Source organism: Notothenia rossii, assembly GCF_949606895.1.
Source record: "Notothenia rossii genome assembly, chromosome: 7".
Lineage (NCBI taxonomy): Eukaryota > Metazoa > Chordata > Actinopteri > Perciformes > Nototheniidae > Notothenia > Notothenia rossii.
This window is the reverse complement of record NC_136905.1, coordinates 27363633-27381581: the sequence shown is the minus strand read 5'-3', so window position 1 is coordinate 27381581 and position 17949 is coordinate 27363633. Positions and strand designations below refer to the sequence as shown.

Sequence of the window (17949 nt, the reverse complement as noted above, 5' to 3'; positions counted from 1 at the left end):
ACCAAAAAAACAGCCTAACAAGTACTCTAAAGCACCATTTAAATCTCCTAAGAATTACTGAAACACACTGAAAAAACAATAACTTAAACTGAAAAAACTATAGTAATGTAATAGTAATCTTGTATTTGTCAATAAATGTGCATCATGACATCTTTCTTTAGTCTCCTGGATGTATGTGTGAAGCCTTGTTTCACTTTTGCTCTCTGTAATGTCAAAGTATTCAAGTATATAATATATAATTATTATAACAATTATATATATTGTTATATTAATATATATATATATTCAAGTTCTTGAAAAAGTGTTTTTTTCTGGAGAAGACGTGCAACTTGCTCCAAATTATCCTAATGGTTTGTATCAACAACAACCCTTTTCCAGTTGCAGGATGACTATCCAACCTGTTTTATTTAGGAGTTGGGAGTTCAATGGCCATCAATGTCATCAATGTAAGATCCGATGAACCTTTATTAATCCCACTTTATTAATTCCCCTAGGGAGAGGTTAACTCTGTTTGAATGGACACACACAGTACAATGACATACATACATACTGTACATTGGTAAACATAGTACAGTACCACATGCATTGGTGTCCAGGTATGCAACAACACATGCGAGAAAGAGGTGCCAGAGTCAAGAGGCTGTCAGGTTGTCCAGCGCCAGGGAGCAGTTTGGGGTTTGATTCCTTGCTCAAGGACATCTAGGCAGCGCCCATAAGGCGAACCAGCACCTTTTCAGCTACCAGTCCACACTATCTGGTCTAATTGGGAGTTGAACCAGCAACTCTTCAGTTATGAAGCCAAGTCCCTACAGACTGAGCTACTGCAGATGTGCAGATGAATCACTTCTTTACCTTTGATAAAGGTCTCATGCTATTTACAGTGCAGATCGGGATTCTCTATACTGTACTGTACATTTTCACATTTCTGTATCCCCAAAAGATAGAGAGAGCAGACTACACTCTCTCCTCCTTTGTTTTGACAGTTTGTTTGGACAGTTATATTGCCAGCCCGAGGCAGCCTGTCACCGGCAGGAAATAGAGGGGTTTTGCTGGTTGAAGGAAATAAATGTGTGGGTAACAGTATGATGAGAGGGTGCACTGCACACTCTTGCTTGCACACAGACAGAGAAATAAGCACACATGAGAAATGGAAATAGGAATTAATCAACATAACAATTTAAAACTACATTCCCACTAAGTGAAGCAAAGTTACAATACATATGTGAATTAATTTACTGACATTTTGAGTAAAACCCTACCCTACTCTAGCTGCTGTTTGACAACGTTTTCTTTTTTTTATAAATTCTAAATTATGCAGTTTTATTGAAATTAAGATCTCTTTCCCCAAGAGAGACCTGAGAGCAAGAAAACAATCCGCCAAACAGAAACAAAGAAAAATCACAAATACAGAATAAACAGTAAACTGCTGCAAAGTAATACAAAAACAGTATATTAAAACACTTTAAATCATTCAATAGCATGTAGACTCTAAGGCTTTTGAGGCCAATTTGCAATTCATTCCATTTAAAATGTACGTGGTGCTTAAAACCACCTCTGAAAACATTAGTGGGTACATTAGGGCTATCTGAGGTGAGGCTATGTAAAGTGTATTCATAAACAGAATTGATTAATTTAAATGTCTGGATAAGTATCGTTGTCCAAGGGTCAATATAGATGGTATTTTGATGAAACTTGTGAATCATACCCATTAGGCTACTGAGTAGATACTGGATTTTTTTAAGTTACTAGTTTTGAACAAGAGAAAAGATGTAGATTTGACAAGTAGAGTTTCATAAATGAATAACATGAGATGGCTATATCTTCTTGAGTGTGAAGATGTGTGATACAGAGTCCAATGATGGATGAGAAATGTGTCATTTGTCAGTATTTAAAAAGTTTGAAGCATAAAGACATCAAAGTTTTAAGGCATGGAAGTTGTCACTGGTGGCTGAGGAAAAGATGATCACCTTTTTTGCATTGAAAATTGTTTTGTGAGAAAAGCATGAAAGCAGAGTGAAGATGAGGGACCTAGGTTGGATAGGAGCCTCAGGCCAATACAATTCTATCATCAGCAAAACAATTGGAAACGGAAGTTTGATCAGAAAGTAAACGGCAATGGGCCAAGAATAGACACCTGCAGAAACTCAATTCTGATCAAATGGCTTAACTGAGTTCCATCAAAATCAAGCAGTATTGACACTTTATTTGAACATTACATTACATGTTGTTAGACGCTTTTATCCAAAGCGACTTACATACTCAATACTGTGGGCAATCCCCACAGGAGCAAATTTGGGGTGAAGTGTCTTGCCCAGGGACACAACGGCATAACGACATGCCGACTGCAGTGGGATTTAAACCTGTGCTCCTCTGATCCGAACACCAACGCACTAGTCCACTGCGCCACATGCCTCCGCACATTTGATCTTCTATTAACTGAACAGTTCCTGTATGAATGACAACACTTTTTACCTTTCTGATCTTCTCTCATCATTTACAAATTACCTTTTCCCCTTTGGTCATTATTGCTGCAACTTATCCTGTGACATAGCTTCTTACTAAATGAATCAATAACTTGACATAAAATAGTAATTTAAACTCTTAAGCCACACAGACCCGGTTCCGGTGCCGAAATGGCGTCATTTGCAGGAAAAAACGTCTAAGGAACCTTAATATTTAATAAACTATGAATATTTGTATATCCATATAACGGGAAAAAACTAATTTAACTGATCTTTTTCATTTTTTTTTCTCAAAAAAACCGACAATGCTAACACTGACCCTCTGAATTAGCCCAGAGCGAAAAATGCTAACCTATTACTGCACCGAAAATCACTCCTAGCTCCCTTATTACTTATCCTAGCTGCACATCCAACACATCGTTTATGATCGTAAAGACACAGAATCTAATGGTGCCCACCTCAACACTGAAAGTTACAAACTCGCGACGTTATCAACAAAAACGTACATCAAAACATGTGGTGCTAGGTAGTCTAAAACGCTAACATGGCTTACCTTGGTTTTGTCTGGTCAAAACTGGTCTTCAATGTCATTAAAACGATAAAAACGATGCTTTGGTTAATCCATAGGTTAATATCCAATGTGACTGCGTCCCCTTTGAAATGTTCTGATAATCTATAAGCAATAAAACTGCAATTCCGTTTTCAAATATCAGAGCAAGCCATACGCTCTGTATGAAGATTGAATGCGCAAAGACGCCACCTTTTTTTTTTTAAACATGAGTGTGTGCGGGACGATTTCCCTTTGATTCTATTGGCTCTAACGGTCAGAAAGAGATGTCACATGTCAAAATCAAGCAAGAGGGGTCAGAGATAAGGAAAATCCACCCAAATGGCCCCAGAAGAGTTTTTTTTTTGCTAAATCTGTCTAAAAAGGTCAAATATCACTTGTTTTTGCATCAATCTTGATACAGGGTTCTTATTATATGGTGTACTTTGGATTTCTAAAGCTTTTAGTCTACTAACCCATCATCCAAGGTTAGTTTTCACTATAAGTACAAAATATAATATATACGGATATATTTACAGTTTTTTACCATGTTCAATCTGAATTTTCTTTAAAATAAAATAACATCTATATTGATTCTGACTTTTCTACATCCAACTCACAGGTTTATCATTATTTTGAGAAAAAAGATTATTAATTTAACCCTTTTAGAAGGGAAGATATGGTCATTTGTTCTGGGAATGTCATTTTCGAGCCTGAAACCTGAAAAACAGGCTTGGGGCTATAATGATTTGATTGATTCCTCACAACAACAAAAAAACGTTTTCTGTCTGATTCCACTGCGTACCAAGGTTGCAACTAGGGAAGAAGCAACAAAACCCTTTAGCCTTCTTTGTCAAAGATTTCATAATAACAGACATATCCCAGCAAGTAGAATCCGTGTATCTACCGTCCAATTTTTTTTTCTTTATTAAACACGTAAACGGAAGAGCGTATGAGAGGCGTTTTTGCTTTCTGCTTTTCACCTTACTAAATGGTCTAATGGTCCTTGGAGCGAGGGGCGGGGCAAAACTCTCGGAAGTGATTTCAAAACAAAAGCACTCGTTTGCTAAAATCACACTTTGAATCACTGCAGTATCCTGCTGAAGGAACGGTGATTATTATAAACAATGGGAATTTAGCGATCACAACGAAAACGGCCAAGACACATATTGAGCCCAGAAAATTGATGTTATTAAGGGCTGTAAATATAATAAGCCTATGTCTAAAATGGACAACATTGTTAGGATATTTAAACTAAACAGCGATTCTGCACTGCGGTCAACTCCGCCGTCTCTCGCGTTTTTTTTCCAAATCAGCTGCTGTTCATTATTCCTGCTATATTTGACGAGTGATACAAATATGTTTTACCACAAGTTCTTAAGGAAAGTGATACTGTTGGACTCGGTTCTAGTTTGACTTCTACCAGAAATAAAATGAAGTACTTTTGCTGTGTAGCTACTTTGTGAGTAATCCTCTGTCAAAGTCCCGTCCATAATGCATCTGTTTCTGCTATCTTTGATGAGTGATACAAATATAATTTTACCATTAGTTCTTAATGAAATTGATACTGTTTGACTTTGTATTAGTTAGCCTACTACTTACAATACATTGAAGTACTTTTACTGTGTATTTTTTTTAGAAATACTCTGTCAAAGTCCCCTGCTGAGAACAACATCAAGCCACTTCTGCTCAGTTTGATGAAGGAATTATTTTTTGTTGCCATTAGTTCTTCTTGAGATTGATCCTGTTGGACTCAGTACTACTGAAACTACCCCCACAAGTACTATGAAGTACTTACTGTGTACTTTTCCAACAATCATCTGTCAATGTCCCCTCCTGAGAACAAGTATGCATGTTTCTCTGCTATTTTGAATAAGTGTTAAAAAACCTTTCTTCATGAGACTGATATTGTTGGACAGAGTATTTTAAGAGGATGGTAGACTGCAAAATCACACACTCTGTCACTCTTGTTGGCCTATTGATGATGCTGCTGTCTTTTAAAATATGATTATTTCTCAGCCGCTAGTTCGTCACAGATTCTTCAGTCTCATCAGCCTCATCCTTCCATCAGTCCCAGTAAACGCATCAGCCTCCAGCACACTTCCAGTGTCTGACTCCATATGATATGTTTCTGATGCTGTAAAGGTGATGCCCCATGATCACACAATGCCAAGGACCTCATATTATGTATGTCATTAATGTTACATCACCCATTATAACAATTTCCTTTCCTTTTACTCTTCTCTTAACTGAATAGCCCTGTCTTTAAGTATAATACTAATAATGTAAAGTCCTTTTCCTGCACCATTTGAAGGCTTCAAAACAGGCATTTTTACTGTATGTGTTTGGAGAAATGACGCAATCAATGGCCCAGAATTGTACTTTAAAAACTCTGAATCTTGTGGTGCTTGAAGAATTACACAATGGTTAAGCCGGCCAGGTTATATATGTCTTTTTTGGAGCCCTTTTTTGCAATATTTATTAAAATGTCAGTAGTTATTTAAACAAACCATCAATATTTGTATTAACTAACCAAAGTCAATTTAAATAGCGGGCAAAATGGGTTAACTGCCCAATTTCAACTATTTTAGGCAGAAAAACGTATATTGACCAAACCTTTTTTAATAGTTTACTATAATTTAGAAAGGTTTTTGTGAGAAATCATTTCAAAAGTAAACTTATTTTTCATTTTATATTTAAATGTGAAATGTTTGCACACAACATTATTAATTTATACATTTGTATCAATTTTTTAAAATTATGAATCAATTTTTTCTATTGTATTTCCTTGAGGCTGGGGAAGATATAATGTAGTTCAACATGCAAATGTTCTAAGGCAAGTAAGTATAAGTATAAAATGGAAAAGGAAATAAAATACATTTCATGAGGATGTGGATTTATTTTTCTCTCACCTTGTAATTACACAATCAAACAATCTATAATTTAGCTCTGGCCTTCACTCACAAAAAAACATTTAGTTGAATTGGACACATTTTTCGAAGCTCTATTGACTGACGTGCAATGACTGGGACTGATGGAAGAATCTGAGAGGAATGGACTAGGAGCAGAGAAATAATCATATTTTAAAAGACAGCAGCATCATAAGAGGCCAACAAGAGTGACAGAGTGTTTCAGTGTGCTGAAGGATAGACCAGCTATCCAGGCCAGTCTCTATAGACTTTCCAAGGGGTAAAAATGCTGCTGCCGGAGTACTGACTGGAAGTATTGCTGATATAAAGTCTACCATATCCTCTTAAAATACTCTGTCCAACAATTTCAGTCTCATGAAGAAACGTTTTTTTTTAACGCTTATTCAAAATAGCAGAGAAACATGCATTCTTGTTCTCAGGAGGGGACATTGACAGAGGAGTACTGGAAATGTACACAGTAGTACTTCATAGTACTTGGGGGGTAGTTTCACTAGTACTGAGTCCAACAGGATCAATCTCACAAAGAACTAATGGCAACAAAAAAGAATTCCCTCATCAAACTTAGCAGAAGTGGCTTGATTTTGTTCTCAGCAGGGGACTTTGACAGAGTATTTCTCAAAAAATACACAGTAATAGTACTTCAATGTATTGTAAGTAGTAGGCTAACTAATACAAAGTCAAACAGTATCAATTTCATTAAGAACTAATGGTAAAATTATATTTGTATCATTCATCAAAGATAGCAGAAAAACATGCATTATGTACTATGTAGGGAACTTTGACAGAGGATTACTCACAAAGTACACAGTAAAAGTACTTCATTTTATTTCTGGTAGAAGTCAAACTAGAACCGAGTCCAACAGTGTCAGTTTTCTTAAGTATCACTCGTCAAATATAGCAGGAATGAAGAGCAGCTGATTTGAAAAAACAAACTTGAGAGGCGGCGGAGTTGACCGCAGTGCAGCATCGCTGTATAGTTTAAATCTCCTAACAATGTTGTCCATTTTAGACAGAGGCTTATTATATTTACAGCCCTTAATAACATTCATTTTCTGGGCTCAATATGTGTCTTGGTCGTTTTCGTTGTGATCGTAATTCACCTTGTTTCCCTTTGTTTATAATATTATCAACGCTTTTGTTTTGAAATCACTTCCGTGAGTTTCGCCCCGCCCCTCGCTCCAAGGACCATTAGACCATTTAGTAAGGTAAAAAGCAAAAAGGCCTCTCGAACGCTCTTCCGTTTACGTGTTTAATAAAGAAAAAAAATTGGAAGGTAGATACACGGATTAAGTAGGCAAAATTAATCCCAATGTAGGGGTTTTGAACAGATTAATAAAATGTTGGCAGTGTTGATTAAGGTTTTCTGCCCCGTAACAGTCAGTCTTTAACTTCACAATAGCCAATACCTATTTTCTTTAGTGTTTACATCCTGTATGTCTTCTTCTGTTGATTTCTCCGTCGTCTCGGTCTCACTATCTGCTTCTGATTTCACCAACCCGACAGACACAACACACTGTAGAATGTTGTAATTGACCAATCACGATACATATTTTTAACTCGGCAAGGTAAAAAACTATGAGCATCTTTTGTTGTTAGCTCTCTACAGTTTTAATTATTTCAGTATATGTACGAATGTCTGCTCTATATGGTTAGCAAACAGTAAAAATATAACTTTAGAAGATATTGTTTTACCTCAGGGAGCCTGGTAGCAACACTACAGGATGGATTGGTCTCTGTAGGCGGGTTGGTATGTGATCCGTCATCACAGGGATAATGAAATAACTGAAAGGACAGATCACTGACTCGCCCTCTCACTCTATTACCCGCAGCTTGCTGTCTGTCCGTTTGCCTATCTAAAGGTGTGAAATCGATATTAGTCAGAACACCCACCGAAGGTGCCAGGGAGAGCGTCTCAGGAGGAGCTACTCATCCTGTGATTAACCAGCGGGGACTAGATATATTGTCCACAAGGTGCCCAAGGTGTCGCTGTGCGTGGGTCTCTCCAGTTTGGACCTGTCATGTGTATGTGTGTGTTCCTCTAGGCTGGATGGCACCAATATAAAGGTGACAGAGGCATACCATTCAAAAGATGGAATGAAAACATGATACTTTAGAGACCAGTCAGCGAAAGAGAGCAAAACGGAGAAGGATTTCAAATCAATAGTAGCCGGGGAGATATAGGTACAAATATATTGCTGCACTTGGTTAAAAAATTAAGGTTAAAATGTTTTTATTAATGGTGACTCAAATGACGGTCAGGAGCTAGGACCTCATTCTGTTGAAAAACATGACAAGCATCAGTTTATCGTTCTCCATTGACTTGGTACAGTGGTTCTCAAACTTTTTCTTTCAGGCCCCCCTTTTGGAGAAAAATAGTCACGTAATTTGCTAGAACAATAAATTATAATACTTTGCCACTTTGCAATCTGTGCAAAAAAATGAAAAGAAAGAAAATGCTGATATTTGGCAAAAGATTGTGTCTTATCATTAGTGGCTGCAATGAGCACATTTCTTCAAAACGGGGTTGCAGGCTCAGTGGCGGCGCCAGAGATTTATTTTGGGGGTGCAGTGTAGCTTGACGTTTCATAGAGGGTGCTCAAACATTTAGGGTTTCCCATTAATGTACCGGTCTATACAGTGGAATTTTCTACTTCGACACTCCCCACGCACATACACAATACTCGGACTATTTTAATCACATTTGAGTCATTTCTATCCTTGATAGTTTTAGTCGACGAAAATGGTTATTAGTTTTAGTCACATTTTAGTCATTTCTATCCTTCATAGTTTTAGTCGACGAAAACTCAAAACGTTATAGTCAACTTTTAGTCGATGAAAAATTACATTTGAGTCAACTTTTAGTCAGAATGTTTTCTCTCTTTAAACCAATTCAGTTTGGCAAATACAGGTTTCTGACATTGGAATCAAGGTGACAGCATCAAGTGTTGAAATTCATAAAGCAACATTTCACTCTCTTAACACTTTACTTGTGTAATCTCTAGGGATGGGTATCGTTAAGGTTTTCTACGGTACTACTAGTCTTATCAATACTGCTTATCGATCCGGTACTTTAACGGTATTCTTGTATTTACTTTTTATTATTTTTTAAAGGGAAAAACTAACAAATTGTTAACCGAATTAATTGCTTTATTTAAATGTGAAATAAATTAAATATATATAATTATGTTAAAATATTGCACTGTTACTTGAGTAAAATGTTGAGGTACTTGTACTCTACTGGAGTATTTAAATGTTGCTACTGTGTACTTCTACGCCACTACAGTTCATAGATAAATGGTGTACTTCTACTCCACTACAGTACATGTATTTAATCCCTTTAGTTACTTTACAGATGTGGATGAATGATGTGAAATATAATCAAGCGTTGAATCAGACTTTAGTTCCACCTGGAGTAAATTCACAAGCTACCCTGGCCTGCAGTATACAAAGTCATTCAAACTAGCTGCACCTTTACCAGCTTTGAGAACACTTTAATGATCAATCATTATAAAACATATCATATATATTATTCTGAAATGGACCAATCTGCACAATGACTACTTTTACTGTCACTACTTTAACCATATTTTGATGATCATACTTTTACTTGAGGAACTCTTCCTCTCTTCTTTTACTTAACTACAAGATCTGAGTAGTTATCCCACCTCTGCACACCTGATGTGATAACGTTACTCGTAATTGGGGCAACAGAAGTTGAAGTCGAAAATTGTGCATTTCTCCGACTGAATATGACGCCTTTTGGCCAGCTGTTTGGACAGACTACTCTACTCGTGTCAACACGCTACCTCGAAAACACTAACGCAGCGTCCACACGGCAGCGTGCGTTGTAGCTTGCCGGTGAGCTTGTCTAAAACTCGACCAACAATCAATCACATGAATCTCCCGCCCCGGACACACAAGCTTGCGGTTTGATTGGCTAGAGCTTCCACCGAAGCTTCAAAAGTTGAACATTGCTCAACTTTTGAAGCGAGCAAAGCGAAGTCACGCTCCCACAATGCAGTTCGGCAAAGCGTGACGTCACCCCATTCAAAGTGAATGGGCAGAAGCGTTGAAGCTTCAACGCACGCCGCCGTGTGGACGGGACGTAATGGCAAACAAGCTTTTTCCACATCGAGCCTTGTAGAGTGTCTCTATACTTCTGAACGCTCCGCCCCCGGCAGATCTCTGTGTGTCGCTGCAGCGTGTATGTTAGGCCCCGCCCCCCGCACACAGAGAGACATAGGGAGATCGCTCTTCTGGAGTGAAGAGAGCGGAAATAATGATATTGCAAGTTAGAAACGTAAGATACATTTTGACAGATAAGACGGATAATTGGGGGAAAATACCCTGCATTTTGAATGTCCGATAGTCCACCATTAACACCTTAGTCCCGTCTCGTCTCGTCAACGAAAACTAAATATATATTTCGTCAAAGTTTTCGTTATCAAGAATCTATTTTTAGCTCGTCATCGTCTCGTAAAAAAGGTCGTTGACGAACATTTTTCGTCATAGTTTTCGTTGACGAAATTTACACTGCGCGACTGTTACAATGAAGGCTCGATAATCAGCTCACGGCATCTAGGTTTAAGCAGGGGTAAAGTGCTATTTTTATAAGTGGGGAGTGGACCTAACATAGGGGCGTCCGCTCCCCCGGACAGATTTATTTTTAAATATTGAAGTTAAAAGCATCAATCTGGTGCACTTTGAGAGCAAAATGAAGAGATCTATGGATACATCTCTCAACACCCATATGAAACAGAACTGTAAACAGATTTTCGATTTCTTTATGGATATTTTACAAATCACTCCCCTTTTAAACGTTATTCTTTTTTTACTGTCATATAATATTTCATACCTGTTTTTCGTTAATTCTCTTATTTTTGTATAACTATCATGATCATATAAACATGTGCCTCGGAAATAATTGTTTACATTAATCGTGACCAAACCGTTTGAGACCAGAACACTTTTTTTTCCTCCTGGTCTCTCCTGTCATGCATCTGCCCCCTCCAGGGGCCCCACTTTGAGAAACACTGATTTAGTATAACGTGACGTTGCCTCAAGTAATGTTGCTTAGTGTTGTCACGATACCAACATTTTGGTTTCGATACCGATACCAAGTCAAGAATTGCGATTCCGATTCTTTTTCGATACTTTTCTTTTATTATTTTCATGATAAATAAAATGGTAGTTAATCTGTTAAGTGTTTCCTTACAACATGGTCTCTTCTTTATACTTGAGTTTATGTGATTTCTTTGATAGTTAACTTTATATTTTTTCAACATGTAATATTACAGTAATATAAATAATGATTGACAAAATGTACATTGCAGATGTTAGCCACATTGGTAAGTTGGCTAAAAAGATAGCCATATTAGACAGTTATCATTGCCATTAATTGCCTCGTCAAACTATGAAGACGTTCATTTGTCACAAAATAAATTACACTTGTTTGACTTAGATTTGAGGGCATGGGCTTGAGCATGATGTAATTATGTTATACATTCGCTAACCTGTCTGTCTTTAAATTCTTTAAACAACACTGGATGCCGGTCGGCGAGGTGCTTAGCCAAGTTTGATGTGTTGGCTCTCTTGGTTTGCAGGGATCTAAAACATGTCTTACAGACAGGCCTCGTGGTGTCCGTAGGCTTGCCCTCACTGTCAGAGATATAGCTCAAATACTTCCAAATTTCGCTTCTAGCGTCTTGTTTGTCAACAAGCCGAGGCGCAGCAGCAGTTGCACTCCCACTTGCAGCCATTCTTCTCGTTTTCTCACATGCCCTGGCAGCTAGCGCGTGCACGAGAGAGGGGAGGACCTTAGAGCGTGCTTGAGAGGGGAGGGACTGCAGGCACGGCTGCAGTGCAGGGATTGGAAGCAGAGCGCTGAACACACACGGCTCTTATTAAAACAGCGCTTTCTCACCGGAGTACTTTCCCCCGTCATTCTTAAAGTACCGGCGATACTAATGAAATTGAGGAATCGTAACGTTTTTAACGGCAGGGTATCGCGGTACCTTTCAAGTATCGGTACACCGTGCAACACTACTTGGTACACATCCTGCGTAAAACCCAAAAGGATACCGTAAACTATCAACGTTTGCGGGGGAAGCACCCTATCTTTGCCCTTATAATCAGAGGAGTTTGGTTTATTTGAGAGGTGGTATGAAGAGTGTGTTATTGTGTGACACCGTTAGATGAACAGTGAAGAGCTCTGCGGCGTGGCTCACTATCTGCAGCAAGTGTTAAGAACTGCGCTTGTCTGATCTACTTTGTCCACAAGTGTATCTCTTGCCATTTGTGATTGTGTCCCTAAATTACAGACTTATTCAATTTGTATTTGGCTTTGCTGGCTTTAGCGAGCCAGAGAGAGAAAGACAAGCCTTTCTGATCAGCACACAGAGAAATGGATCAGAATGGAAGCTATTTGTGATCACCCGCGACCAGTGTTGAAAGTGTGCCGGTCCTACCCGGTCCTTAGTACCGGTAAGAGATTTCCAGGCGGTCCGGAGGACCAGGAAGAATTGATAGCTCCACCCGTGGAATTTATACTACGAAGGGCAGATATTTTGGTTTGGATTACTGGTCTGGGGGAAACTCGCGAGTGTGTGTGTGTGTGTGTGTGTGTGTGTGTGTGTGTGTGTGTATACGTGTGTGTGTTTGTGTATTTTTGCGTTTGTGCGTATTGTGTTTGTGTCCCGGGGAAAACACTAACGAGAAACACCGGCTGCTGTTATGCCTGCTGTGACCTCAAGTTACTCCGTTCTCCGCTTGTAATTATGCCATTACAAGCTTCTAAGTTGTATTTATCATCTGAATTTGCCGAAACAAGTTTCATATTCTGAAAGCCAAGACTTTGTTTATTTAAAATCAAATAAAACACCCGAACCCCGAAAAACTATTTTTTTACGCAAATCCACGTTTATTTTGAAATGAGCCGTTGCGACTTCCGACTGATTTCGATAGAGCGGGTCACATATTAGCTTTTTCCCACTTGATCAGAACAGCGGGAGGAGAAAAGAATGGAGTGACTGAATGACAGCTAGAAAATTAGGCTACATGGTAATTAAAGCAAAAATGCAAACGACGACTCTTCAGATGTTTAAGAGAAAGGAGAGAGATGAAGAAACTCAGAATGTGCTTAAAATTTGAAAAACAACGCCCACAGATGACACAGGTGATGATGCTTATTTAGCCCAGAGAATGGACATAAACATGGCCATGATGAATATAATAAGTTAGCTAACTAGCAAACTGTATATCTCTATATGGGGTGCCCAACCAGTCGATCCCCAGTCGATCTCGAGATGTCTAAAAGTAGAACAACAATATTCTGTTTTATCGTTAATGTCCTACAACAGGGGTGGCCAAACTTTTTGGCTCAGGGGCCACAATAATGTATCAATGTGACAGCCGGGCCGGGGGGCATTGTTTGGTTCCGTCTTGATTCATGTCGGGCTGAGGGTTGTTTTAATCTCATTCTCCCGCGCGCGGGGTGACGTCCACGCGCAGCTGCGACGACCATGGAGGAAGGGACTTTTCGCGGCGCGCGCGGCGTGTGGACAGTGGGGGATAACATAAATAAAAATTGGATCGTTGTATTTTAGACTTTAAGGCTTTTTAAGATCAGCGCGGGAACCCTGGCTCATTTATACCAATATTGGACGGGCCACATTAAACACATCAACGGGGCGCATGTGGCCCGCGGGCCGTAGTTTGGCCACCTCCAGGCCCGGTTCTACGGGGGTGCATAAGGGTCCCAGTTGAATGTTAAGCACCCTCACTTGAAAAAGAGAAGGGAGTGAAAAATATTACATATACAATAACAATAATAATAATAATAATAATAATAGTAGTAGTAGTAATATGAAGAAGAAGAAGAATATAGTTGAAAATAAAATAAACTGTAATTGTGTTCAAATATTGTGGTCAAATAAATATAGTTAATAACCCCCCCCCCCCCGTAAACGATCGCCGCCGTCTTGGTTCAAAAAAGGTTGGGCACCCCTGCTCTATATAGTCAATGGCTATCTTACTCAGAACACAACATGTACACAGCATATTATTTTAACATTAAATATTTTGCTTTGATATCTTCTATTTTAATCTGCAAATTGTGGCATACATTTTATTTTAATTTATGTAACCAATATTCTGAAAATTCAAAGAAAGACAGAGACTTGTACATTTTTGACTGTCTGCTGAATTTAGTTATACATCTTTATTCTAATTTATAACAGTTGAGGCCCAGAGGGAGGAAGAGGAGACTCAGCCAGAATAAGTGGCAGCAGGTCCCTCAGAAGCCACCACAGGTGATGCTAGCCCGACTGCATACCCTTCTATATGGAAAGAAGAACAACATGAACAGTTCAAACAGAAAAATGAATGGATGTATGCTCACAATGGAAGGCTAGGCTGTACCCCATGCCATGATGTGAAGGATCTGGGTGTCATGGCCTCCCGTGGTGTTAATATTGCTATTCAGTGGGCTGATGGAAAGATAATCCCAGCTGGTCCATCAAGGGATGTCCAGCTTTCATCACTGCGCAAAAAAATCTGTGAACACAAGAACTCTGCAGCACATAATGAAGCAGTCAAGATTATTCAGACAGCAAATAAAGATATTCTTCTGAACATGAACGCGAGTAGTCAGGAGTCTGTGTTTGAGTCTACTGCCAAGATATTCATGACAACCTATTATGTGGCCAAGAACAACAAGCCTTTCACAGACTTTGAGATTCTGATTGACCTGCAGCATGCAAATTCTGCTGATTTGGGGCGTGTTTTGCATAGCAAAACTGTCTGTGTTGACATAATTGAGCATGTGTCATCACAGATGAAAAAGGAACTTCTAAAAAAGATAATAGAGACCAAGAGCAAAATCACAGTATTGGCTGATGAGTCAACCAGTGTTGGGCACAAATCAACACTAATTGTGTTCCTGAAGGCTAGTGTTGATGGAGACATGGAGCCCATTGCCTTTCCGTTGGACCCGGTTGAGCTGGATAGTATGTCTGCTGCTCATATCAAGGAACAGATTATGGGTTGCTTGCTTAAAAATGGCTTCACTGTTGAGTTGCTGAGAGAAATCCTCATTGGATTTTGCAGTGATGGGGCCAGTGTCATGCTGGGAGTGAAGTCAGGTGTTGGGAAGTTGCTCCAGGATGACTTCCCAGGGATCATACTATGGCACTGCCTTAATCACAGACTGGAGCTTGCTCTTGACCAGGCACTGGATGTGACAGGGGGAACAAAGGACTTCCAGGCATTCATGGACAGCCTATATTCATTATATAGCCAGTCACCAAAAAACATGCGGCAGCTGAGTGAATTTGCTCACAACCTGGACATCGCCCTCAGGAGGATTGGAAAAGTGTTCAGTGTTCGCTGGGTAGCTTCTTCATGGAGGGCAGTCTCTGCAGTTTGGCAGTCTTATCCAGCCTTGGCACAACATTTCCGTGAGGCATCAGAGGATGATACAAGGGACAGCAGAGAGAGGGCCAAATTCAAAGGTCTGCTTTCTAAGTTGTGCTGCATCAACTTCCTGAAAAGTCTTGCACTGATGGCAGATGTTCTGACTGAACTTAAGAACTTGTCAGAAATTCTTCAGAACAGGAAGACCACACTCCCAAAGGCCCATGACATCATGACGACGTATGTCAAACGCATAGAAAGTTTCAATCGCTACCCAGGACAACATGCAGTTGATGCCAGTCAGGCAGAGGAAGTGATGAAATTCAAGGGAGAGGATTTAAGAGTTGGCAGGTCTCCCATCATTGACTCTGCTCAGTTCATCCAAGCAGTGGCAGACAATATGAAAGAAAGACTCTTCACAACCACAGCAAACAGAGCACAGGCCAGTGTTGCAGCCAACCGAAAAGAGGCTTATAACAGCCTTATCAATCAAATGGCAGTCCTCAACCCTGACAACTGGGACCATGACAATCCTCGATTTGGAGATAATGAGGTGCGGGCTTTGTGTGATGTCCTACATGTGAACCAACAATAGGCCCATCTTGGATTCACAGAATACAAGGCCAGTGGAGGAAGAAACATTCCCAACAAAATGAAGAAGTTGCTCATGGCAGTGGCACTGTCTCCAAGCAATGCTGACTGTGAACGGGGGTTCAGCACAATTAATAACATCATAACTGAGTATAGGAGCAAACTTACAACAAAAAATGCAGCAAATCTCCTCTTCATCAGCTCTGTGGGACCACCATGCAGACAGTGGGATCCACTGCCTTATGTGAAGACCTGGCTGGGCAAAGGAAGAAGAGCAGCCCACTCAACAAGCTGCATGGCTCGCCGGTACACAGAAGAGGAGAGCTACTTCAGCCCTCTGTGGAAAATGTGGAAAAGTGTGTAGTTTACCTCCCTCAACATGCCTTGCTAATGGTCTGTTAAGTTTTGACACAAGTTGTATGCACAATTGCAAATAAATAATTGACTGTACATATTGTCAAGTGTTTCTAATTTCTACCCCATAAAGACATTACAAATTTGAAGTTTGTGTTCAGTGATGCATGAAGCTGGGGGCGGGAGGAGAACAATATGAACCAATGAAGGTCGGGGTAGCATTATAGTACCTGCAAGAAATTCAAACCACTTTCACCCCTGCCCGCGACCCGTGATCAGTCACCGGACAACACTGCTATCGGTGACAGGCCTAAGAAATTCGGATTAACACCATTAATAAAGGATAGTAACATGTGTTTACCTTCGAAAAAGTATCATGGTATCATTTCTGACACTAACCACAAGAGAAAAATTAAAATCTAAACCACAAGAAAAGCAAGATTCAAGTGGAGTTACTGTAGATACATGAACATCATAGATCAAATTGGTGATTCAAAAACAGCACTAAAGGATTAAGGTCACCTTCTCCTTCATTACATTATGTCATTATTGTATTTGCTGCCTAAATGATAGCAGTGGTGGGTTCAAATGTGCCTTAATGATCTATATAATGTTATATTTGCACGAGTGTACAGTATACAAAGTCTAATGATTTGCTTTGCACACATACATCGAACACTGATGCATAGATTATACAGCACTGCTGTGTTTACTGTCCTCCCTCATCTGCCTTAAATAACATTGAAATGGTATGGATAGATAGTATAAGCTGTTCTCAAGTGCCCTTAGTTTTACTAGTAGAAAAGTACACACACACACACACACACACACACACACACACACACACACACACACACACACACACACACACACACACACACACACACACACACACACACACACACACACACACACACACACACACACACACACACAGACACACACACACACACACACAATATGACCTTTGTGTAACCATGAGGATGAGATATGGTCCTGCATGGTCCATGCCTGGTCCTGTACACGAGGAGCACTTAGTCATACATTGTCTTTATATATAAATGCTCCCAAATCAAACAATGTTATCATCCGTGTGTGGTTGTTGGTCAGTCATCATAATGCAGAGGACCGTTGAATGTGACTGATGCGATCAACAACCTATTGTTACTCTTTCCTTTATGCAATCTGATAGAGAGCAGCTGGATGAGCAGTGCAAATATTCCCCATGATCTGCTCTCATGATGAATAAAATGGTTTCTTGATGGGGGTCATGGCTGTTCATTCAGCATCTACTCTCTTATTCCTTTTTCAGCATCAGTGCTTTTTTTCCATCCATCCATCCATCCATCTTCTCCCGCTTATCCGTGGTCGGGTCGCGGAGGTAGCAGTTCCAGCAGAGAGCCCCAAACTTTCTTTTCCCTGGCCACATCAACCAGCTCTGACTGGGGGATCCCAAGGCGCTCCCAGGCCAGAGAAGAGATATAATCCCTCCATCTGGTTCTAGGTCTACCCCTTGGTCTTTTCCCAGCTGGACGTGCCTGGAACACCTCCCTAGGGAGGCGCCCAGGTGGCATCCTAACTAGGTGCCCGAACCACCTCAACTGGCTCCTTTCGACGCGAAGGAGGAGCGGTTCAACTCCGAGTCCCTCCCGGA

At 39.9% G+C, this 17949-nt stretch overlaps 2 protein-coding genes across 2 annotated transcripts in view; both read left to right on the top strand.

The window, feature by feature from the left end:
* LOC307046210 (uncharacterized protein) overlaps nucleotides 1-17949 on the top strand; it is a 48758-nt gene that overhangs the window by 8874 nt on the left and 21935 nt on the right. The gene's annotated exons all lie outside the window — the stretch shown is intronic.
* LOC307013774 (E3 SUMO-protein ligase KIAA1586-like) lies at nucleotides 12384-16560 on the top strand. Its single transcript, XM_079641317.1, has 2 exons — nucleotides 12384-13113; nucleotides 14177-16560. Exon 2 carries the CDS (start codon nucleotides 14326-14328, stop codon nucleotides 15943-15945), a length of 1620 nt encoding a protein of 539 aa, XP_079497443.1. The 5' UTR covers nucleotides 12384-13113; nucleotides 14177-14325; the 3' UTR covers nucleotides 15946-16560.

Coding starts and splice junctions, on each gene's coding strand:
- LOC307013774 (XM_079641317.1), top strand. CDS start 14,326: ATGTATGCTCACAATGGAAGGCTAGGCTGTACCCCATGCCATGATGTG.